We start from the raw sequence: 21,780 nt of genomic DNA on the forward strand, positions 1-21,780 counted from the left end.
GAAGATGATCCGCTGTGGCGACCCCTAACAGGAGCAGCCGAAAGAAGAAGAAAGAAGTGATCTGCAAGGAAGAATGAGGGAAATTTCCAAAACAAGAATTTAAAGACTTGTTGCTGGCTACAAAAGTTATACTTATTCTTGTTTTTTAATTCAAATGTTATCAAAATACGTCATTCGGTCAGGTGTAACCCAACTTTTACATACGTTTTTAAACGGCTGCTGTAATCCGATTAGAATAAATCCAGGATACGACTTTACTGACACTGGTTCGAATCTGGTTACTGCGTTGGTTCACCCCTAGAATTAATGTCGAATTATCCTGTTTCCCACAACACATCCTCCTGCTCCACACAAATAGTTAATGCATTAAATAGTCGGAAAATTAGCGACGTCAGTCGCCACAACCTAAAATGATCAACAACTTCTTCGGAGGAGAGGCAAGTAATACACTGAAATAAAGTCGTACATTAAACAAACACACACTTAAATAACATCGTGAAACTCTCCAAACGGCGTCTGCCCCTGATGTCCTATCTTTTCGTTTTTATTTGGGACATTCAAGCAGTGATCGCAGCTAGATGACATCTGAACTCTGTCACAGTCTACCAACAATATTGAAATACATGCGCAATCCATTTTCAAAAGAAGGCAGCCTGACAGTAAGGTGCTGATTAGCGAATAATTTCACCAAACTACTCAGTTCTCACACGAGCGATACTTGTTGACACGAGATATGAGTTTTAAAAACACGTCCTGTCGGTTACCAGCTTTCGGGTACCTCAACATAACAGGAACTTTTCGGCTCTCAGCCGGGCGCGTGCACGCGGCGTCTTCGTCAGGCTAGTCTGCGCATTGCCGATACAACGGATGTATCGTCCAGCTCGACGTTCAGCGTGCTGCCTGTATTTCACTTCCAGCTCCCAAGAATCTAAGATCTGAACGTGCGAGTATCTGCTACGTGCCGTGGTCATTATGCACAGGTACGGGATTTGTTTGGTTTTGGATCGTGTCACGTGCAGTCCGCACTAATACCTGTCGTTTAAGGGAGAAACGCAGCAAGATAAAGTCGCCTTTATGGGTAGCTTCCTGCCAGCAGTCCGATGTCGCCGAGTGAGTGCGCAGCGAGTGTCTGCAGGGAGGCTTGCACGTTCGGTGTTCAGGTCTCCATCGTGAACTTTGCAAGTTCTTTGACATGTAGGTGTGCACGGCTGGCCTCATCTGTTCATGGGATTCCATTCCTCCCCTTTTCCATTTCTAATGGTGCTTTAAACGGTCACGTAATTGTCGTGCATTGCTGTTGACATTTTACAAGGACTGCGTCTGAAATTGATGCTGAGATATTTTTAATTGAGTTGTATATTGCTGCAGATTATACGGTTAAAACACAGCAAAGGGTTAAGGCTAGAAAGTTTGCGCTCAATTTCAGCTTCATTTAATTTTTTCCATAGCGCTCCTCAGTGAGTACAGACTCCCACACCGTAATAACAGTTACGTGCTAAATCTTACAAGACGTGACCACTTATTTGCTCTTTCATTTTAGATTAACATGAAGAAGCCGCCGTTACGGCAAGCCATACATCTTTGAGTCCTGGGCAGGCTTGCAGAGATCTAAAGTCAAAACAAATGTATTTACATAGGACGTTTAAAACAAATGAAAGTTGATCAAATGTGCTTTACAACAATAAAATGAACAACAGATAAAAAAGGTGTAAAAAACATAATACATTAAGAGGATAAAAAAGGCAAAAACAACACACAGCTTAGAGCAGTGCCTTACAATTAACAGGCATTCAAATACCTGTATATTTAAAAAAATAATAATGCAATAGAGTTAAAATCGCATAGTTAAGCCAAACTGTCAATGCCACCTGAAAGCAAGTGAGTAAAAGTAAGTTTTTAACTGTTATAATTGTGGGAGCTAATCTTATTGAGAGGGGCTGGCTGTTCCATTACTGAGGACTCACTGGAGTGAAGGCTCAGTTACCCCACAGCTACAGTGGGGGAAATAAATATTTGATCCCCTGCTGAATTTGTACCATAAAAATTTGAGACTGTTCATTTCTTTATAAGTGAGCAAACTTACAAATTCAGCAGGGGATCAAATACTTATTTTCCCCACTGTAAAAGTGTGTCTGTGGAATACACAGTAATAATTTTTTTGTGATCAATTTTTTATGCGATTTCAAAAAGCATATGCGCACAACAGACAGTCATAATTTTTATTTCTTTAGATCAGTTGTTATTTATTTTCAAAGAAGGAAGCAGATAGGAAAGAGAAACATTTTCATATATAAATTTGAACACCCTAATGTGACGGTGTGTGTCCGCTCGTTGCTCCCACTGCCATTTTGGGATCCTCTTCAACTTGATACCATTGATAGTCATGACTGCGAATGGCTGAGCAGATGAGGACAAAACACACCTGAAGTAAGGGGAAGGTGCAGAGTGCTCAGTGCTTTTATTAAAAAAACTAAACAAAACAAGTGTCCCAAAGTGCAGCGCACAGTTCTAAATAAATAATCCATAAAATGAAGGTGATCAGTGGATGTTAAAATTCAGATAAATAAATCCATTAAAACGAGGTTAAAACCAGCTGGCAGGAAACTGTCTTTTTATCCAGTGAGCCTTGATGTCCCTTTAAAAACTGGACATCTCTTCGGCGTGTCCTGACTAGACCTTGCAGCCTGAGAAGTCCTTCAACCCTTCTTCTCCTGCCCTGTGTCCCCATTGGCAATCCTATGGTATCTGCGGGGAGCCACCGAGCCCTGCTCCCGTGCCCACCGCTGCCTTTCCAGGTTCCACCCGGTGAGAGTGCGCTCTGCCCTCTTCCAGATTTGTCAAAAATTTCAATCTCTGGTTTTTGATGATTCTCAACATTTTAGGGTCCCCTGATCTCCGAAAACATTGATAATCTTGATGATGGGCGTGTGTCTGTCTGTGTGTCACAGTTTCTTGGGGACGGTGTAGAGCTAAAACGCCTGGATGGAAAAATGCCAATCTTGAAACTTAAGCCTGTTATTAGATGACAATGTACTGATTATTTTTTGAGCCAAATTGGGCAAGAAAAGAGGTGCTGTAGAGCAGGGGTTCTCAATGTCGGTCCTGGGGGCACACTGTGGCTGCAGGTTTTTGTTCCAACCAGCGTCTGTTTTTAATTGGTGTCATGGGCTAATTAAGTGAACTGTTATTTGCCAGATTCTGTGTTTTGGGAAAAATGTAGAAATTAGAAAATTAAGTTTGGTAAAAAAAAAATAGAAAAATTTATATATATATATATATATATATATATATATATATATATATATATATATATATATTTCTCTTCTGGTTCGTCCTGCTTCCACTTCAAAACCGGTCCCGCTCACACGCAGCCGACACAGCATTTCTCAATTCCTATTCGTCTTCTTCCAAACCCTTACCCACGCTGCCTGTGGCTCCTCTTCAAAACCTGTCCCGCTCACACGCAGCCGACACGGCATTTCTCGATTCCTATTCGTCTTCTTCCAAACCCTTTCCCACGCTGCCTGCGGTCTCCCATACACCTTGCTATTTTCGTTATACTGTGACGGTTGTTTCCTAAGCCTTTGTTATAAAATGAACGACAGTATCTTCTCTGTCGACAGGTTTTTGTACAACGTCTTGTTATGGTTTACCCACATTTATTCCCTTTTGGAGACATTGGTTGGCACAAAGATTTACAACATGTTCCCGATAAATGAACCACCAATCGAATAAGGCTTACTCAATGCCAATTTTACGCATACAGATTAGCAATGAGGAATACATTTAGTATTTTGCACTCCAGCGACAAACTATTCCAACAGTAAGTCGTAGCTGTGAATGTTAAAACAGAGGGCGCCCGTCTCAACTATCTCAGATTACATCAACAAGATCTGCGCGTGGAACAATACAAAGGACTATCAGACGCACTGCCAGCAAACACTGAAAATAACAACATACGTGTAGGCAAAATGATCATATTACCGTCCACATTTCCAGGAAGTCCAAGATACATGCAACAAAACTAATGGCAGAACTACCTTCTCAATGTTTACCACAACAATAAGACCCAGTTGCTCAACATTATGGTGACATTAATTTCTCGACTGTGACTCCCCGAGAACTTGCTGCAAGAGCAATACTAAGCGTCACAAACAACGATTCTCTACTTATTAACAACAAACTTCTTGATCTTATACAGGGTGAAAAAGTGACCTTCAAGAGTGTAGATACAGTAGTCAGTGATGATCCTAATGATCAACTAACGTACCCACAGGAGTTTTTACACACCCTAACACCAACTGGCATGCCTCCCTATATCCTTCATCCGAAGGTGGGAGCTGTAGTTATGCTCCTCCGAAATATTATGCCATCAAAAGGTCTTTGCAAAGAAACAAGACTCATCGTTACCTGAATATATTCAAATATTATTGAGTGCAAACTGATCGCTATCCAAAATTTTGAAACAATTTTCATTCCCAGAATCTCTCTCCTTCCTTCTGACACCAATCTCCCTTTTACATTTAAACGCACACAATTCCCACTCAGACTCACCTTCTCCATGACTATCAACAAGTCACAAGGACAAACGTTCGCAAAGATTTGCGTTAATCTACAACAACCAGTCTTCAGCCACGGTCAGTTGTATGTGGCTTTTTCTAGGGTTAGATATTTCAACTCATTATCTGTCATCTCCACCAAAACACCTATTCACAACTACATCTTTCAGGAAGTATTTATTTCTTCTTGATTTCTGAATTCCTTTCTCACTGTTTTCCGTTGCTATTCTTACACCGCTGTATGCTACGACGGGTGTCGGCTAGTATATGTATACTGTATTAAAATGCACCAAGAAGTTATACGGGAAGAATGCATTTTTTTTTCTTTTGAACAATATTTTCATCTTGATTTTCATTCCATTGTTTACCAGGTGTTCTAATTGTTTGATTAATCCATTATTTTCTAATTAGTGGATCTAACGCTAAAGTAGTTGCAGCCTGGATGTGTTGTTTGCCTGGATGTCTGCTCTGCTGGGTGTCATTATTAAGATACAATGAAGGGAGTAAACTGCTTAGAGAAAGGACAAAATATAATGAAATCAACAAAGGAAGTTAAGCATTTAAATCTTAAGTAAAAATGGAAATACAGTGATCCCTCGCTATATCATACATAGTTATTGTCTGTTTTTTTTCACCTGTATTATTATCATTCTTTAATTTAATATTATTTATTGTATCAGTATGCTGCTGCTGAAGAATGTGAATTTCCCATTGGGATTAATAAAGTATCTATCTATCTATCTATCTATCTATCTATCTATCTATCTATCTATCTATCTATCTATCTATCTATCTATCTATCTATCTATCTATCTATCTATCTATCTATCTATCGCGCTTCGTCTTTCGCGGCTTCACTCCATCGCGGATTTTAAATGTAAGTATATGTGAATATATATCGTGGATTTTTCACTGCTTCGTGGATGTCTGCAGTCTACAGTACGTGTGCTTCCTCAGTTGATTTGCCCATTTGAATTCAAACAAGGGACGCATTTGAATTCAAACAAGGGACGCTATTGGCGGATGACTGAGAAGCTACCCAATCAGAGCACGCGGTTAAGTTCCTGTGTGCTGCTGATTGGCTCAGCAACGGAGTGCTGCATTAACCAGGAAGTCTAATTTCACTCATTCAGAATTAATGCACGTTACTGCTAATGCTTCAGGATTGCAGAATAGGTAAAAGTTTTGGATATGTTGAAGGAGGGGAACAGCTACACCGCTGCAGGACACAATTACAGCATCAATGAGTCCACGATTCTTTTTATTTAAAAAGGAGGAAAAGCATATAAGATCTACGGCCGCAGTGTCCTTTAACCAGGGCGCAAAACGAGTTGCAAGTGGACGTGATAAGGCAGTAGACTGGATGGAATCTGCTTTAGGGATTTGGATTTAAGAGTGCTGGAAGAAGAACAACGGCGGTGCTACACAGTCGCCTGAAGAGGCTCCTTTAGAAGAGTTGTAACGCTATCCTTTGTTGTGCAGTAAAATTAAACTCATCGTTATCGGACAAGTCGTCGTGTCATTGTTGGTGAGTAACCATAATTAATTATTTATGTACAGTACTTATTACATGTACATAGTTTAGTGTCGCTGTACACACATTTTACTGTATACAATTTTTCTTGTATTGTACATATTTATTGCTGGTGGCCTGTCTGTTGTAATGGCTGTAACGTATTGCTATCGGAGACGCTCGATATCTTTAAAATAATATTTAGGTTTTACTGTATGTAAACTGTGTTTACGTACATAATTTCAATGAATCTTACCTAATATCTAAGAGAATACAAAGGGTTTATGCTGTATAACTGTGCGTGAAATGTTTATAATAGTGTGGGAGAGTTTATAAGGGCTTAAAATATATAAAAATAACCATATAAACATATGGTTTCTACTTCGCGGATTTTCTAATTTCGCGGGTGGCTCTGGAACGCAACCCCCGCGATGGAGGAGGGATTACTGTATTCCTAAATGTCTTATAAATGTGAAATCATGCTGCAGTGCTTTCTTAATGTAGAATAAGAGAAGAGGAAAAAAATACCAGCTAATTAATTGAGATCAGTGTTATCAAATGTTTTTACTAATTAAGCCTGAAGCCACAGTGGGCCCCCAAGACTGACTTTGAGAACCCCTGCTCTAGAGGAACCCTCAAATACCATAAGTAAGCAAATTAATTATAAATTCTTCTTGTCAATTGCTATTGTAATGACCTATTTTATGATCAGAAAAATCAGCATCAGAGCAGTAAATAATTAATGAAATGGTATAGAGTAGTTTGGGTAACTTGGTTCCTAGGGCACAAAGCCTGCTGGCACTCGCGTTCATATATATATTTTTTTTAGTGCCAGTCGAAATTGTGAAGCATCATTTTGAGTTAGTTGTAGTCAAGACAGAGATGAGTGGTAAACACTAGTATAGAGGGAACTAAAGTACTCTAAATGGGATGAAACAAAAGCACGAATAAGCTTTGCAGATCAGTAAAAGATAGAAATGGTTTAACTCTAGTGATGACCCTAAGATGAAAAATCTACTTTTGACCACAGCATTTATTTGGCTGTTAAGTTTGAAAGCTGAATCAAAGGTAATGCCAAGGTTTCTAACGTAAGACCTAAAGTGGGGAATTAGTGGACCAAGATTGCTGTTGATACTGTTAATGGAGGATGAAAGGCCAAAAAGAGTAGTATGTTTTTAATTCATTTAGTTGAAGACAGTTTGAGACTGTCCAACGTTTGATATTTTCGTGGGAGTCACAGACCCAGCTGTATATACATATTCGTGCTAAGGAAGCAAAACTCAGATCCATAAATCATGGATCATGATCATCCATAAGTCACATTAGGGCACTAAGGAGGATTTTAATTTGAGCCTGCACAGGTTTTAAAATATTATTTAAAATTTAACTCTAATTACACTGGGGTGGCACAGTGGCGCAGTGGGTAGCACTGCTGCCTCGCAGTTGGGAGACCTGGGGACCTGGGTTCACTTCCCTGCGTGGAGTTTGCATGTTCTCCCCGTATCTGCGTGGGTTTCCTCTGGGCGCTCCGGTTTCCTCCCACAGTCCAAAGACATGCAGTTTAGGTGGATTGGCGATTCTAAATTGGCCCTAGTGTGTGCTTGGTGTGTGGGTGTGTTTGTGTGTGTCCTGCGGTGGGTTGGCACCCTGCCCGGGATTGGTTCCTGCCTTGTGCCCTGTGTTGGCTGGGATTGGCTCCAGCAGACCCCTGTGACCCTGTGTTCGGATTCAGCGGGTTGGAAAATGGATGGATGGATGGATAATTACACTGCACAAGCCCCTAATGTACTGTATGTATATAGATACATACTGTACATAAACACCTCCAGCTTGATCAGTTACATTTGTTGGATGCAATAATTTCCTGCTTGGAGTTTGCATGTTCTCTCCATGTCTGGATGGGTTTCCTCCCACAGCCCAGCAACATGTATGTTAGGGGATTCACAATGCCATGTTGGCCCCATGGTGTGTGTTTCTGTGTGCTCACCCTGTGATGAGCTGATGCCCTGTCCAGGAATTGTTCCTGCCTTGCGTCTGATGCTTGCTGGAATGAGCTCCAGCTTCACACAAGACTGCTATGGATAAGCAGGTTTAGGATGTGGAGGGATTGACAAAGTAACATTGGAGGTGTCTAAAAATATAAATAAATAATAAGAATTTTGATGTCAGACTGAAGAAAACATAAAAGTAATGGTGGGGGGGGGGATGAATTTTGACATGAGTTCCATCTGCATATTATATGTTGACTACAGTTTCAGTTTCTTGTTAATAATGACCGCATTTATATTGAGTACATGTAATATACTGTTAGTTGGGATTTTAAATTAATTTTTTTCATGAAGTGTTTATTATTTGCTAGCTGTATTACCCAGATATGCCTGGGAATTTTTTTTTAATATTATGGACCTTTTTTAATTTTGATGTATTTATGATACATATAAATATTTACCTATTCTGCAGCTCCTATGCTGTGTTCTCAGAGTGCGGCTGTTTTTGTTCCAACCACATTCTAAGTTAGAAACCAGTTATTGGAACTTTTAATAAAATGTGCAGGCTTATTTTATTAGCACAACACAATCATTCTGGGTAGCAGTAAATGAAATCCTGTGTCAGTGTGACTGGGGACAGGGCAGGAACCAATTTTGGATAAGACACTATTTCTTTATAAGACTCACTGAGTTGATGTGTAGGATTAGAGCATTTCCAAAGGAGGTTCTGCTCAAGCTTCAAAACGCACTGGTGAGGCCTCATCTGGAGTACTGGGTGCAGTTTTGGTCTTCAGGCTACATAAAGGATGTAGCCGCGCTAGAAAAGGTCCAGAGAAGAGCGACTAGGCTGATTCAGGGCTACAGGAGATGAATGATGAAGAGCGATTAAAAGAGCTGAGCCTTTACAGTTTAAGCAAAAGAAGATTAAGAGGTGACCTGACTGAAGTGTTTAAAATTATGAAGGGAATTAGTCCAGTGGATTGAGACTGTGACTTAAAAATGAGTTGATCAAGAACACAGGGACACAGTTGTAAACTTGTTAAGAAATTTCGCACAAACATTAAGAAGCTTTTCTTTACACAAAGAACGATAGACACTTGCAATAAGCTACCAAGCAGTGTGGTTGACAGTAAGACTTTAGGGACTTTCAAAGCTCGACTTGATGTTTTTTGGAAGAAATAAGTGAATAGGACTGGCGAGCTTTGTTGGGCTGAATGGCCTGTTCTTGTCTAGAGTGTTCAAATGTTCTAATTTGCTATTAAGTCTCTTAGTAAGGCGTTGGGAAAACTCTACCCATTTACATGCACTTAAACTGCAGCTCCAATGACCCATCTGTAAAATTGTTGAGGCTTTCCTAAGGCACCAGCCTGTTCTGCTCATAAGACAAATAATTACATTTACACCAGGGCTTGATATTTGGCACAGGATTGCAGGCATGCCACACAACTTCAGTAACTCTTTCAAATTTTAATTTGTAATGCTTGAATTTCCTTCACATATTTGGTAAGGAAACAATTTTGCTTTTTGCAAAAATATTCAATGTCTGTTTAAAATGACTGTTTTAAAATTGTGTATAATTAGTTTCTTACGAATTTTTTGTTTTGTTTTGTTACACTCACATGCTTAGGATGTCACCTTCCTGTTGCAGATGCCCTTGACCGGAAAATACAGCTGCAGATTTCAGAAATTAGCAGCTCACCGAGGACATGACCAGTGTACAGTGTCCTGTGTTTAAACTGTACTTTAGAAGAACTTTGTTAAATTTAAGGTTAAAGGCGATATGAACTATACTCTTGCACTAAAGTTAATAAGTTTTTTAGGGAATTAGTGTGACTATGATGGATATTATTTGAAATGAGGACATTAGAGGGTCAGCTCAGGTTGGATGGTTGGGAGACAAAGTCAGAGGGGCGAGATTGCGTTGGTTTGGACATGTGCAGAGGAGAGATGCTGGGTATATTGGGAGAAGGATGTTAAGGATAGAGCTGCCAGGGAAGAGGAAAAGAGGAAGGCCTAAGAGAAGGTTTATGGATTTGGTGAGAGAGGACATGCAGGTGATGGGGGTAACAGAGCAAGATGAAGAGGACAGAAAGACATGGAAGAAGATGATCTGCTGTGGCAACCCCTAACGGGAGTAACCGAAAGAAGAAGGGAATTAGTATTCAATTTTGCTTCTCCTTTATTTGAAGAACTATTTTAAGACATTTGGGATCATCATTTCTTTAAAATGTCTGTGGTGGACTGACTGCCTTTAAGTCTGAATATGGAAAGTAAATCAGCAAAACACGTGAAAAGATAAACAATGCTCCACGAAATAGATAACCTTTTGGTTAACCCTGCCAGCTATCTAGTTCTGAAAATGACATTTCAGCATAAAAATGAGGACTTCGTAAGGCACTTTACCCTTTAATATTCTTTCATTGTCTTTTAGAAATGTCCATTGGTTTTGGCAGCAGTTCATGGTAAAGTAAATGTGTTCATTGGCAAACTAATAATAGTGAAAGTCGTTCTCAGACCCACTTATTCAAATTTAGAGGAACAGGGATCAAGAGACTGTCCTGGTAGTGCAAGGCACATGGCAGGAAAAGGGCCTGGATAGGGAACCAGTGCTTTGCAGGATCCACTCCTATACTCAGACTGGAACCTTTTAGCCAAACCTACAGGACTTTGAGACTGTAGGAGGAAATCTGAAGTACCCAGAAGAAAAACAGAGAAATGCGGAGAACATGCAAACTTCACTCTGAAGATCGGGTGGACTCTTTGAACTGAGTGTGTAGGATATGCAAAGCTGTAACGTGACAATGTTAAGTGGTGTGCACTACTGTGCCCCCTAAGCTAAAAATATGCTAATTATATTTTTAACTATATCGGATTTCCCTCATGAACCTATCTGGGATAAGTGGATTAAGAAAATGGATGAATTGATATCTCAAATTTCTTAAAAAAAACAACATTCACACTTAGAGCCTTATGTTGACTTCGTATCTATCTTAAAGCTGCAGAAAAGTATACAGTATAGTATGGATGAAAAAATAAAAACAATTCACAGCATATTTTATTTTACATTCATTAGATTATTTTGGGTCCTCCCTGCTTGGAGTTTGCATGTTCTCCCCGTGTCTGCGTGGGTTTCCTCTGGGCGCTCCGGTTTCCTCCCACAGTCCAAAGACATGCAGGTTAGGTGCATTGGTGATTCTAAATTGGCCTTGGTGTGTGCGTGGGTGTGCCCTGCGGTGGGCTAGCGCCCTGTCCGGGGTTTGTTTCCTGCCTTGCGCCCTATGTTGGCTGGGATTGGCTCCAGCAGAGCCCTGTAGTTAGGATATAACAGGTTGGATAATGGATGGATGGATAGATTATTTTGCATTACTCTATTGCAATTTTTATTGGCAAGTTTGGGTTTTTTTGGGCCAATTATGAGTGAAAATCTTGGCATGTACAATTAATAAATTATTAAAATAACAGAAATGAAAAATTTGTAAATTTTGTAAACTACTGTAAACATCAGAAGGAATATGTTTTAACATTAAAAATGCCTGAAATATTATTATCAAAGTGCTTTTTAAACTCAGGTCCATGACCCGACAATCACACTGTTATTCCCTCTAAGGAGTCTAAAATTATTGTTAAGTTTAAGGAGGGTACCCCCATTTTAGAAATGAATTTCAAGCCCTGTAAAGATTTCTAAATATTTTTCAGGTACATAATTGTAAAATAATACGTTGTAAACAGAAATTCTGTGTAATATATATACATACACACTATACAAAAATGTTACGTATGCGGAAAAGTAGAAGTATGCTATACTAGTCTACACAAATTGCAGCTACAATGAACCATTGGTCATCCATGATTGTGGATGTGGATACAGTATATAATGAAAGACTGAAATTGGTTCTGTTATTCATCATTATCCGTATAGTCTAGTCTACTAGAGCACTTATGAAGACAGAAGATAAAAATGGATGGAGCAAAATACTGTCAAATTGTTGTGAAAAACCTGCTGCTCTCTGTCTACAAGTTGTCCGTGAGAAGAAGGTTCACCTTCCAACATGACAATGACCATAAGAAACAGCAAAGTTGACCAAACAGTGGCTGAAGGAGAAAAAGGTTAATGTCCTTGCATGGCCTAGTCAGAGCCCAGACTTAAACCCTATTTATTGAAAATCTGTGGAATGACTTGCAGTCCACCAGTGGTCACCGTCCAGTTTGAATGAGCTTGAATGTTTCTGTGAAGTAGAGTGGGCAGATATTGCACAGTCTGGATGTGTAAAGTTGGTAGAGAAGAATCCCAGCAGAATCAAGGCTGTAATCAAAGCCAAAGGTGGCTCCACTGACATGGGAATCGTTTCACTATCACTGATTCTGTTTTTTTTTCTGAACTGTTCCTATTAAATCTTTCACTTGGCTGTTATAAGTTGCATTGAGTAAATATTTTTTGTGTGTCTTTTAGTTTGTGCTGCAAAGCAACAAAATGTGAATATTTTGAAGGGAGGTGATTCTTTTCTATTCACACTGTAAATAATTTGTTTTTACATATGAAAAGGAGGATTTTAAATTCAGTACTCAGTTTTACCTGATGTCATTGTGGCGTTTTAAGAACTAGAGTTTTATGGGAGGGTTCATGTGGAAAAGAGAGAAAGCAAGACTTTCTCCTTTTTGCATAAAAAAATAAATATGGCTTTTATACAAATTTCTAAAGTTGAATGTCTTTGTAAGGTTTTTTTTAATGTGACTTTCCAATCAATCAAGCATAGGTGGTTTTTGGGTGTCAGTTCTTCTCAATGGCTGGGGTTTGACATGCTATTAATATTTCTGTGTAATTGCTAACATTCATCGTCTTCAGAAATGCAAAAATGTACATTGTGATAAATTTTATAGCTGTGTGTCTGTCTTGACTTTATTGTCATTAAAAACTGAAATTTCTTTTGATGCTCCAATATTATACTGTATAATTATAAGTTGCATGGTGAAAAATATTTTTGTATTGTGGCTTTTCCTAGGTACTAAACCACCAAAGAAAGAGTCCTTATCATGCTGGATGTTGGAAAGTGGCCTATATTTGCTCTTCTTCCACCTGAGGACTTGAAATTAATTCACCAGGCATGTGTTTATGGAAGTTCTGGAAATGAAGCCCTCTATGTTACTGTGAATGATGAGGTACGTGAGATGTGTTTTCTTCAGGCTTAAGGTCAAGGTGATCACATAAGTAGATATCTTTCTATTTTTAGGCGTATAATGCCAATCTAAGCTCATACCGTTGGAGACTTGGGCAAATGTCAAGGCAAGTAAATGTAAATTTGTTGTGTTTTTTTAAAAGTACTACTTGATTATATAGTTAAAACTACACTTGTGGGGAGAATTTTTATTGAAAGCTTGTTACTGGTGCTGAGTAGATTTATAGCATATATATATATATATATATTATATATATATATATACATATCCATCCATCCATCCATTTTCCAACCCGCTGAATCCGAACACAGGGTCACGGGGGTCTGCTGGAGCCAATCCCAGCCAACACAGGGCACAAGGCAGGAACCAGTCCCGGGCAGGGTGCCAACCCACCGCAGTATATATATATATATATATATATATATATATATATATATATATATATATATATATATATATATATATATATATATATATAAATACCACTGACTCACTCATCACAAAATCTCCTAAACCATAAGGACTTGGGACTTGAAATTTGGAATGTAGGTTACCCTTGGCCCATAGGTGCTTGCTAAGAAATGGTTTTAAACATTTTGTGGTCCAAGTGTGACATTTCTTATAGTTTTTTAGACCTGTTTATATGTCTGTCTGCTTTTCATGAGAGAACTACTTAACAGATTTAGAGCTGTATTTTTTCTATAATTTGCTTGAACATTCTGTTGATTTTGCGACTTTCTCATCGTGCTAAGTATCATAGTTTGCATGTGGTACCGATTTATTAGTGTGAATCTGAGAGAGACTCATCTGGCTTGGGGGGGGACCGTTCTAACTCACGCGTCTGCCTCAGGGCGTAACCTTAACTCCGCTTAGTTAGTGAACGAAATAACTACTTAACGGATTTAGATCTTTTTTTTTATATAATTTGCTTGAAAATTCCAGTTGATTTTGCGACTTCTCTCATTGCGCTAAGAATCAAAGTTTGCTTGCAGGAGCGATATATTCACGCTAATCCGAGATAGAGGCTACAGGCCAAGGGGAGGGGGAAGAGTGATGTCAGGAGTGGAGATCTGGGCCGGGCCCTCCTCACTGTCCTGTTTAACTAATACGTGGGCGAAGCCGCAGGGGATGGCTAGTATATATATATATATATATATATATATATATATATCTATATATATATATATATATCTATATATATCTATATATAATATTTGCTAAAGAATTAACATTCTCATGTGCAATACGTGGGGTGTGTATAGACCTGGTTGATTCAAAATGAATGTAAAAATGATATAAGTATATATTACTTACCGGTACTTCGTTTATCTTAACATCTGCACAATATTGAATTTATTTGTGGATATTTTCTTTTTAGCAATAGAAGAAAATGCAAAATTGGCATAATATAAATGGCACATAAAGCAGTGAATGCCAACATTATTGAGGATACTTTAATTTACAGTTCATTAAAGCTGCTTTTGTATCAATACAATTCAAATAAAGTTTGTCAAAGTTCCATACTTTTGTTCTTGTGAGATTATAATTGCATTTTTACAATTAGAAAATAACTGAGTAATAAAACGAAAATAACATTTAATGAAAAATGGACTTATATATGGACTTATATAATAAGAATGGACTTCTTATTTATTACTACAGAATTCCTGAATAGAGAAGTTTTTTTTGTTTTTAAGGCATTTCACACAGGTGACCAAACATCTGTTTTCCGGCTTATCCAGAATTAACTATATTATATTACTGGTATGAACTGCATTGATTTTGTCATTCGTCAATATACTGTCTACTTGCACTTGCTAACTGCAACATGGTCACTAAAATACTATTACAATATATGCTGTATTTGTTTCCCATTTTCGTCTCATGTTAGTTGTTGCAGTGATGAACTCTCCATTGTGTCCAAACACAAACCCTGATTTTCTTCAATGAGGAAGACGGTTATCAACAGCCTGGTTAAATATGCATCTCTGAGGCTGAGCTGTTGCCATCACATTACAGATTCAGTATTATCGTTAGATTGATCTGCCACATCAAAGCTTAATAATGAGCTCAAGTTTAGAATGAATGTGATATATAGACCTTATATAGATCTTATTTGTTCACCATTGTAAACTAGGCTTAGGATTTCTTTTATGTACTTCTTACCCTGGCTCTCACTACTGTCCTGCACCTTTATTTGAATTAAGCATGTCAACTAAGTAGCAAAACCTCTTTACTTTCTCCACCGCAATTCAATTGCTGATATGATACAAAGAACCATAGACATCTGGAATAAATCACCAGTTAGTGTGTACTGAACACTTGCCACAGTTTGTAGATCTGTTACACCCAGAGGAAAGCACCATATATGGCAAAGCACACCGCCATACATACCTGTGCTCACTCACTGTATCAACTTAAGGTCACCAATTGTCACAACATACACGCCTTTCAAATGTCAGAGGAGAAGCGGAGTACCCAGAGAACCAAGTACACATGAGGACAAAGTGCCTCTGGTCAGAATACAAACCCTGTACTCTGAAGCTGTGTGGCTGCAGTGCTGCTTGACACTTCAATGAATTATATTTTGATTTCTCTTTTACATACTTTACCAGGTGTTTTAGATTTATTGTCTGCATGATCAGTGCCATAAACATAGAAATGACTACTCCCATAAGGCTTTTTTTTTTTTTTGGGAGGCATGTACATACACACACACAGAACAGAATTCAGTGCAATGCTGTATCATCTGACATGTACATTATAAAGTTCTATATTCATAGTATGTTAAATAAAGGTACTGCTTAAGCATGATCCTCTCGTTTCTAGGTCTAATAGTCAGTGTGTCGTTATATATTATTGCCTCTGTGTCAAACTCATTTTAGTGTAACAGGATTCAGATTCAGAGCTAATCGATTGCAGTTAGAACAACAACAGCGTTTATTTCTATAGCATATTTTCATACAAATGGTGTAGCTCAAAGTGATTTACACAATGACGAAAGAAAAGTTTATATGAAACAAAAATAAGATTAGGCAATACTAAGAAACAAAGCATAAAGTAAGGTCAGATGGCCAGTAGGACAGAAAAAACAAAACAAAGCAAAAACTCCAGAAAGGCTGGAGACAAAAACAATCTGCAGCGATTCCAAGGCCAAGAGACCAGCCAGCCTCCACTGGGCATTCTGTCCAACATAAATGACCTAAATCAGTCCTCATGGTTTTCAAGTTTCATGTGAAAGAATTTGATGATGATGCTCATGTGGACATCTGGGGTACTGCCTTCAATCCCATCAGTGTAGAAACTGCATGGTGCCTTGATCAGATGGTTGTGGCGCAGATCGTCACCACAGAAAAATTGGAAAAAGAACAGCAGAGAATAGTAGGGATTAGTACGTATTGCGGAGCCTTGATGAAAATGATAATTCAGTGCACATACAGCTTAACAGGTAATCACTAACATGCAGTTATGAGAAAACCATGCTTAAAATAATAGGGTTTTAGCATTTTTTTTTAGTTCTCCACCGTATTAGCCTGGCAATTTTGTATTGGTAAACTATTCCAGATTTTAGGTGCATAACCGCAGTAGGCCGCCTAACCACTTCATTTAAGTTTAGCTCTTGGAATTATAAACAGACACTCATTCTAAGATCTAAGGTTACGATGTGGAGTGCAAGGTGACAGGCATTGCAAAATATAGGATGAAGAGAGATTATTTAAGGCTTTGTAAACCATAAGCAGTATTTTAAAGTCAATTCTAAATGGCACGGGTGACCAATGTAGTGACATCAGATCTGGAGAGATGTCCTAGTTAAGATTCTGGCAGCTCCATTCTGCATAAGTTGCAACGGATTGATGCCTTTTTTGGGTGGTCCTGAGAGGAGTGTGTTACACTAATCTAGTCGACTAAAAACAAAAGCGTGAACTAATTTTTCAGCATCTTGCAGAGTTATAAGAGATCTAACTTTTGCTAGATTCCTTAACTGAAAAAATGTGGTCCTGGTAATCTGATTAATATGTAACAAGTAAAGACAGAGTTATATCCACAGAGTCTGGATCATGAATTGTAAATACACAAAAGCAGGATATAATTTCTTTTGCAACGTATTTAAAATAATACATGCGCTTATAATTTTTTTTTTTTATACCACCCCACTTGATCACAAATGATGTGCCTATGCTTGTTTTGTTTTAATTAATGCACAAATAGGACCAGAAGGCACCATAAACAGCCGGGATGTAACTCGAAATTACCCTGTTGGTATAAAAATTTTCCCAAAAAAAAATAAAGGGAAGGAGAATTATATAAAAAAAAAAAAAGTCTGAAATGGTAGGAAACACTTTGTATTTGATGTTTGGTACAATTGGTAATAAAGTTTGGCACTTGTACTGCAGCTTTTTCCATTATTTTTACAGTGTCCACATAAAGTCACATTGCATATATTTTGTGAATTTCCCCTTGGGATTAATAAAGTATCTATCTATCTATCTATCTATCTATCTATCTATCTATCTATCTATCTATCTATCTATCTATCTATCTATCTATCTATCTATCTATCTATCTATCTATCTACTGTATACGTTTGTGTAGACTGCATTATGCTATTCACAGAATAACAACACACACAACGAAAGTACGGTTTTGAAGTTGTTTCTTTATATAACCCAACCGTTTCATAACATCTGTAATATGAAGTTTAACTAGAGTTAGAAACGAGGTTGTCATCATTTGAAATAAGTAAAAAGGTCAATTTAGTGTCATGGTGAAAATAAAAAGAATGTTTTATCTGCAGAAATTTCATCTGAAGTGTTACAACAGCTAAATGTGAGTATTCAAATCCAAGACTTCCTACAGTATGTCTCTCTCCTGTTTTACTTCATTGCAATAGTAGACTGTGGACGATCACTTAGACAAGACAGCAGGTGTGGTCATATAGCAGCTTTATTTTCACATCGTCACAGTGAGCAGGTTTCAGAAAAGCAGGCAATCAATATTACATGACAGCGTCAGGGCTCTTCTGAACAACTGTTTGTTGGGTGGGGCAAAGGTTTTATACCCCTAAAATGTGTAATTTAATATCATTATGAAATGCAACAGTAAACACTTTTATTTTACACAATCCTTGAGCCTCTTCAACGCCCATTTTGCAACTTGATTTCTTGGCTCCTTTGTTATGGTGTTCAGATGTAAACAAAGGGCAGTCTCAGTGTGAAATGCTTAGACCTTGAGTCCTTCTGACAAATATTTTTTTCTGTTTGCTCAGCAAAGCATGTTTTTAAAGCTTACTTCTGCTTAACTCCTTAGACAAGGATTAGTACAAAGGAACGAAGAGAACATTCATTTTCCACAAGACTAACCCCACTGTTAATGATTTGCTGTATTTTATTGGTAGGCAGTTTTTTTGTAGACTAGCAGTGGTACATGTTGAGGGTAGGTAATAGAATAATTAAAAAGTGTTCACTATCTCTTGCCCAACTTGCACATTCAGCACCTTTCCTGTGCATTTTCGTGTGTGAACGTCTCTTAACTGATGTACCCCCTCTCTCTCTCTGTCTGTCGAGCATTCCCATAAAGCCTGCTTTTCGTTATTTTTGAGGCACCTTTTTTGGTTCCTGTCCGATTTTTTACTTGCTGTCATTGAAGGGGAGTCTTTCAGTATGCCACATACATCTGTATTCCTCCTAGTGCATCTCTCACTCACATTTCCTCTTTCGTTGTGTCACAAAAGCTAAACTGACCCATCAGATTGCTCAGAGGGACTGGACACACAGACCTTAGTATTTTGTTATATAGTAGATTATAAGACTTGATTTACTTTATTTGTTTTAAAATAATTTTTAGTGTGTTGCTTCAAATTGCAAAAAGGTGTTTTCTAATGGACAAAAAGACAGAAATTGATATTATAAATAGCCATAATGGGGGCCAGTCCTCCACTATGTTTGAGATTCCTGAACCATTCATTTTTGATTATATGTAACTTTGAAACAGCAGGACTTTTAAAAGTAGTGTAGCTTTGCTGAGTAAAATGTACATTTACTAGCAGTGTTGATAAAATGTTAGCATTATCCTGCATTCATGAAGTGTCCTGGGATAATTTATACATATGCTTTATTTTTGAAGGCAAATATACTGAATCAATAGATGTGTGTAAAATGCACACTACAATCAAATATTTGTTTTATTATGTGATGTGTAAAACTGATGAAAAATATTACTTTGAAATACTTTAACAAGTTATAATTGAAACCATGTTACTGCTCAAACGATTTGCAATTTCTTTCAGGTGTATGCCATTGGTACAAACTGTAGTGGCTGTCTTGGAATAGGAGATATTCAGAACACTATTGAGCCCAGGAAAGTAGAGGCCTTGTGTGGGAAGAAGATCGTATCTCTGAGTTATGGAACAGGACCTCATGTGGTTATTGCTACTGCTGGTAAGAATGTAGTTTAAAATAAAAAATAACACACACAGCGTTCTTTTCTCTTTTTGTATGTAATTATCCATCCATCCATCCATTATCCAACCCGTTATATAACTACAGGGTCACGGGGGTCTGCTGGTGCCAATCCCAGCCAACACAGGGAGCAAGGCAGGAAACAAACCCCGGGCAGGGTGCCAGCCCCTACCGTAGGGCACACACATACATACACACACACCAAGCACACACTAGGGACAATTTAGAATCGCCAATGTACCTAACTTAGGTATGTAATTATGTCATGGCCAATTTTTGTATTGATTGAAGTATACTGAATTAGATAAAAATCATGGCTACCAGGTCTCTTTGACAGATAGTAATTTCCTTGACAGTGGCATCAATTCCATTTTACGTTTTGTTTCACCTGTGGCAAGCACTTAAGTGCTCTTCATTAGGCTGTTAACATTCTATCCATGCCAACCTTTGAAGGGCTTGATTGCAAAGTCCAGCATCCTGGGAACACCCTTTGTAATTTCTTCATCTCAGTTCTGCCCCGTCTTCCGCCAGCTGACTTAGTTTTGTCACCCAATTTTCTTTTAAGAAGTGTTGCTTAAGCAATATGTGCTTTGTTAGCCAAAATTGACTCCTCATTAAGAAACGTCTAGGTTATTCTTCCACTTGTGTCTTGACTTCTAGCTTTTTACATGCTTCTCTTACACTACCAAGTGGCAATACACTCTCTTAATTTTGCTGAGAACTGAGTCATAAACTCATTTTTTCACTAGCACCCACAAACTGCTCCCCACCTCTCTGCTTTCAGTTTTCTGTCTGTTTTCTGAGGGTACTGTCACTTTGAAGAGGACAATTTTCTTTGCACCTATAGGCCTAAAGATAACACCACACTCTCAGCAGATGTTATCTCCCAACTCTGAAAATGTAATCTTCTTCTTGATGTCCGTTACAAAAATCTTTTTTTGTGTGTGTGTTCTGTTTTTTTTTTTCCTTTTTTTGTTTTTGCCTTTTACTGTGAACTGTTCAAATGAGTAAATCAATAGATTTGGGTTATTTGTTTTAACGTTTTCATACTGTGTAAAGTCCTGTTCTGGCTGCGTCGGTATCTGGTCTTATTACCACCAGAATTTCCCATCTGACAGATCTGCTTAACAGGAATCCAGCACGTGTTCCAGGCTAGCTTGCTTTTCAAGCAGGGTGTATGTCAGACTCTGTGCTGTGCCCCATGGATAGATGTTTTTGTAAATCACTGATCATACATTGAACAATGCAGAAATTGCTTCAGATGTGAGGTTATTTACTCGGTGCTTCTGGGTGCAGTGCTCTGACTTGCTGGCTATCTTTGTCAGCCGTCATAACCTTCCTTGGTACCACCACTTTCATTCTTTGGGCCAGCTCTACTCCAGCTAGACATGGTTTTACAGCCTAGATTTGACTTTCTCTGTAAAAGTGACTCAAATATATTAGTATATTGCAGTCCTTCTTTTACTTGTCTGGTTCTCATTTGTTATCATTTAAAGTTAACAACTATACCTTGTCATCTTTCTCTGTCTGTCACATCAGGGCTTGGCGTAACTTGATTCCTTTGAACTGTTGTACCACTGTTGTATTTTTTTGGTACTGCAATTTGAATCGTACATTATAGACTGTAGTGGCAATGCCATGCAGTAAGGTGGGGGCTGAGAGAGCGAGAGCTCGTCAATACTTAAGGAGGCTATGGTTGGTGTTAAACTGGCCCATTGTGTGCCAAGAAAGCATTCCCCACACCATTACACCACCAGCAACATAGACTGCTGAACTAAGGCAAGTTGGGTGCATGGATTCATGCTGTCGGCACCAAATTCTGAGCCTAGCATATGTGTGCCTTACCAAAAATTCAGATTCATCAGACCATACTATGATTTTCCGATTTTCAGGTTACATTTTTCCTGTCTGCAGCCATGCTTACTATTTTTGGCTGACCGGAGTGGAACCTGACGTAGCCTTCTGCTAATGTAGCCAATGCACCTCAAAGTTGAATGTGTTGTGCATTCTGAGGTGCTTTTCTGCTCTCCACAGTTGTACAGAGTGGTCATCTCAGTTATGTAGCCTTTCCGTCAGCTCAAACTAGC

General features: G+C 38.4%; 1 protein-coding gene across 1 annotated transcript in view; it reads left to right on the forward strand.

Moving 5' to 3' along the window:
- Positions 1-838: 838 nt before the first annotated feature.
- The window catches only part of rcbtb2 (regulator of chromosome condensation (RCC1) and BTB (POZ) domain containing protein 2), an 81,926-nt gene continuing 60,984 nt past the window's right edge, over positions 839-21,780 (forward strand). The window contains exons 1-3 of the mRNA XM_028799244.2: positions 839-980; positions 13,061-13,217; positions 19,522-19,672. Of these exons, the coding sequence (XP_028655077.1) occupies positions 13,092-13,217; positions 19,522-19,672 (277 nt within the window). The 5' untranslated portion in view covers positions 839-980; positions 13,061-13,091. The remainder of the gene's footprint in view (positions 981-13,060; positions 13,218-19,521; positions 19,673-21,780) is intronic.

This window comes from Erpetoichthys calabaricus, chromosome 4 (genome assembly GCF_900747795.2).
Source record: "Erpetoichthys calabaricus chromosome 4, fErpCal1.3, whole genome shotgun sequence".
Taxonomy (NCBI): Eukaryota; Metazoa; Chordata; class Cladistia; order Polypteriformes; family Polypteridae; genus Erpetoichthys; species Erpetoichthys calabaricus.